This window comes from Arachis duranensis, chromosome 7 (genome assembly GCF_000817695.3).
Source record: "Arachis duranensis cultivar V14167 chromosome 7, aradu.V14167.gnm2.J7QH, whole genome shotgun sequence".
Lineage (NCBI taxonomy): Eukaryota > Viridiplantae > Streptophyta > Magnoliopsida > Fabales > Fabaceae > Arachis > Arachis duranensis.
The window spans coordinates 54,003,023-54,005,691 of record NC_029778.3 but is presented as its reverse complement, the minus strand read 5'-3'; the positions used below and the strand labels follow the sequence as shown (position 1 = coordinate 54,005,691).

At 35.0% G+C, this 2,669-nt stretch overlaps 1 protein-coding gene across 1 annotated transcript; it reads right to left on the bottom strand.

Moving 5' to 3' along the window:
- On the bottom strand, positions 1 to 2,095 carry LOC107459072 (uncharacterized). The gene is made up of 5 exons (XM_016077281.3): positions 1,744 to 2,095; positions 1,596 to 1,675; positions 447 to 565; positions 290 to 366; positions 1 to 195 (listed from the first exon to the last, which is right to left on the bottom strand). Exons 1-5 carry the CDS (start codon positions 1,976 to 1,978, stop codon positions 170 to 172), a joined length of 537 nt encoding a protein of 178 aa, XP_015932767.1. The 5' UTR covers positions 1,979 to 2,095; the 3' UTR covers positions 1 to 169.
- Positions 2,096 to 2,669: the final 574 nt, after the last annotated feature.

Sequence of the window (2,669 nt, the reverse complement as noted above, 5' to 3'; positions counted from 1 at the left end):
TGAGAAAATGAGTTACTAAGCCATTGAATTAATAACATGCTAGTGGTTAATAATATGCAAGGAAAACATCTCTATTCTTGGTGAAAATGAGTCAGAACCAATCTTCATATCACTAAACATGACTGTTAGATATACTAACAAGGCCAATTGACATACGTACAAAGCTTCACTACAATATTGATGCATCTCCAGCATCTGCCAATCAAGGAAATGAAACTCCTTCAAGATTTTAATACTCAGTTACAAGAGAATACAACCCTGAAAAGAAGGACAGAGGCACAATGCAAACCTTTTCCAGGAACGATGACAACAGGTGCTGCTTTGCAGTGGTGGAAGCAGTACTCTCCAACACTTCCCTGTAGCACACTGAACAAAGAAGAAACACACTCTTGCATCAGAAATTCAGAACAGTATTGGATAACTGCAGAGAGAATGGAGAGGCAAACCTTTGAATTAAGCTTCTGCCTCTTGATCCCAGAACTACAGCCGCAGGTTTGATCCTCTCTGCTTCCCTGCAAATTACTTTCCCTGCATCACCTTCCACAATCCGAGCAACTGTCTTCACCTGCATAAAACATAACAAGGATTATTAACTAGGTACTATTGGATCGAAATGTCCCCGGTACGTTTGAAGTTCATGCCTAGCAAAATCTAGGTGTAACAGAAACAAAGTATTAGAACAAGAAACATGAGAAGAATGATAAAATTCATTCATTAAGTGTTTATACATACTCATTACAAGGTGTAAAAATTTACTTGCTGCTCCTATATTCATATCTTTTCCCCTGAAAGCACAGTGTTATGATTATGAAATTGGCCCAAGCCCAAGCTTTAATACACTACTATGAAAGGAAAAGAAGACAAGAAAATAAAAAGGAAGACTGGTATGACTTTCTTCTAGACTTCCATTTGTGGAATTCTGTTTTCTCATCCTCATTTTGGTCTTGATGTCAAGCTTTTGTCAATTTGCAGGAATGACAAACCCTCTATGACTCAAGAATAGCATAGTACCTGCTTCTTATCTAGTCTCCCCAAATTTACCCCTTTTTTCTTGTTAATTCAGTTTAATTTACTTTAATTGGGCTGAGAATTAATCCCATTAGTTCAATATTGAGAACTTCTTTCTATAAGTTATTTGTGGATTAGCATCTGCTACACACTGTAATTAACTATTTTACTCTGAAGAAAGTAACTCCAAGTGTCAACTATTTTGGCAGAACAACACATTATGGAGTAGAGTTGATATGAGGAAACAGCAGCTACAAGACTCTGAGCGCGAAAATCATTCTTTGTTTTATTACAAGAGAACCTAGGCTATAACTAATAATGTCAATGCCCAAAATTCAGGATGTTAAAAAAAATCCCATATCTTGAATGAATCCGCATGATTGTTGTTTGCAATTGCATGGTGCATACATTACATATGTGATATAAGATGATAATACTATTTTCCAAGAGGGAAGTTGGATTCACAACAATACAATGAAAATAATCTGTTTGATGAATCATGGTAAGTAGTTCAAGTGGCCATACATGTTTGTTTCATGTTGCATAGTATTAAGGCAAATGATGTTTCGAAGATGGTGAGAACTAACCATGAGGACTTGAAAAGCCTCAACGGCTAACTTCTCCATGAGACCCTGGGTTAAGTCGTACACGACCTCGTTCTTTACGTCTGCAACATATTGATGGAATAAGTAACTAAAAAAGAGAATAATGGGAAGAGAGTAATAAAAAAGTAACCAGAAACGGCGTGGACGAGGTGGATGGTATCAGCGAGGCGGCAGAGGTGGATGAGAGCCCAATCAAAAGCATGCTTGCTATTGGGAGCATGATCAATGGCTATGAGTATGTCCCTTCCTCTTCTTCGCTCCCCTGTTTCCCTCTCCAGCTCAGGCTCCCCCACCACTGGTATCAAAGACGGAAGCCTCACTTCTCGGTAGTTGTACTCCTCCACTTCCTCCATCACTGTCTCCATTATTTCTCTTCTCTCCTCTTCTTTTCTTTACTCTCTATTATTGAGGGAGGAGCCGCCTCAGCACTCAAATGTCGTGGCCAAGTGGAAAACGTCCAACTCTAATCTATTGTCTCCCACTTCAACCTTTGTTGACTTACTCTATATATGCAATTCCAGAGCACATTATTTTGCTTTTCTCTTGGGGTCCTCTAACAAATCATACTCAATATTCATTTCGTATAAAATTGCTATAATTATCTACAGTTCTATGTTACAATAATAATTCATTAACTGCACGTTTTAGAAATTTCACATTCATTTTTTTTTGTTTATAATATTTTAAATGTTATATAAATAATTAAATATATTTTAATAACTCTGTATAGATTTTTCTCTTGCTGGAAAAATTAAGAGTGTAACGCTNTTTTATAATTAGCAAATGAAATTAATATAATTTTAAAGTAGATAAATGTACATTTTTAAATATACCAGTGTTAAACTCGTGCGATACACAAATTTATATTTTAATTTGATATGATAAATTAAAAATAATATTTTATAATCATAAATTTTTCGAATTTAGTATAATACTATTATTGTCATTACATAATAAACGTACTGAATATGCTGTTTTATCTTTATTCAAAGTAAAATGCAAATGGAATAGTTTAAAATCTATAAAATTCTTAAACCATAAAAAAAACCTAAAAAA

Excerpts from the sequence above, each read along its gene's own strand:
- LOC107459072 (XM_016077281.3), bottom strand. The coding sequence starts at position 1,978 with ATGGAGACAGTGATGGAGGAAGTGGAGGAGTACAACTACCGAGAAGTG. Across the intron at positions 367-446 it reads GGCAGAAGCTTAATTCAAAG|TGTGCTACAGGGAAGTGTTG; the intron begins GTTTGCCTCTCC and ends TTCTTTGTTCAG. Across the intron at positions 196-289 it reads TGTCATCGTTCCTGGAAAAG|ATGCTGGAGATGCATCAATA; the intron begins GTTTGCATTGTG and ends CTTGATTGGCAG.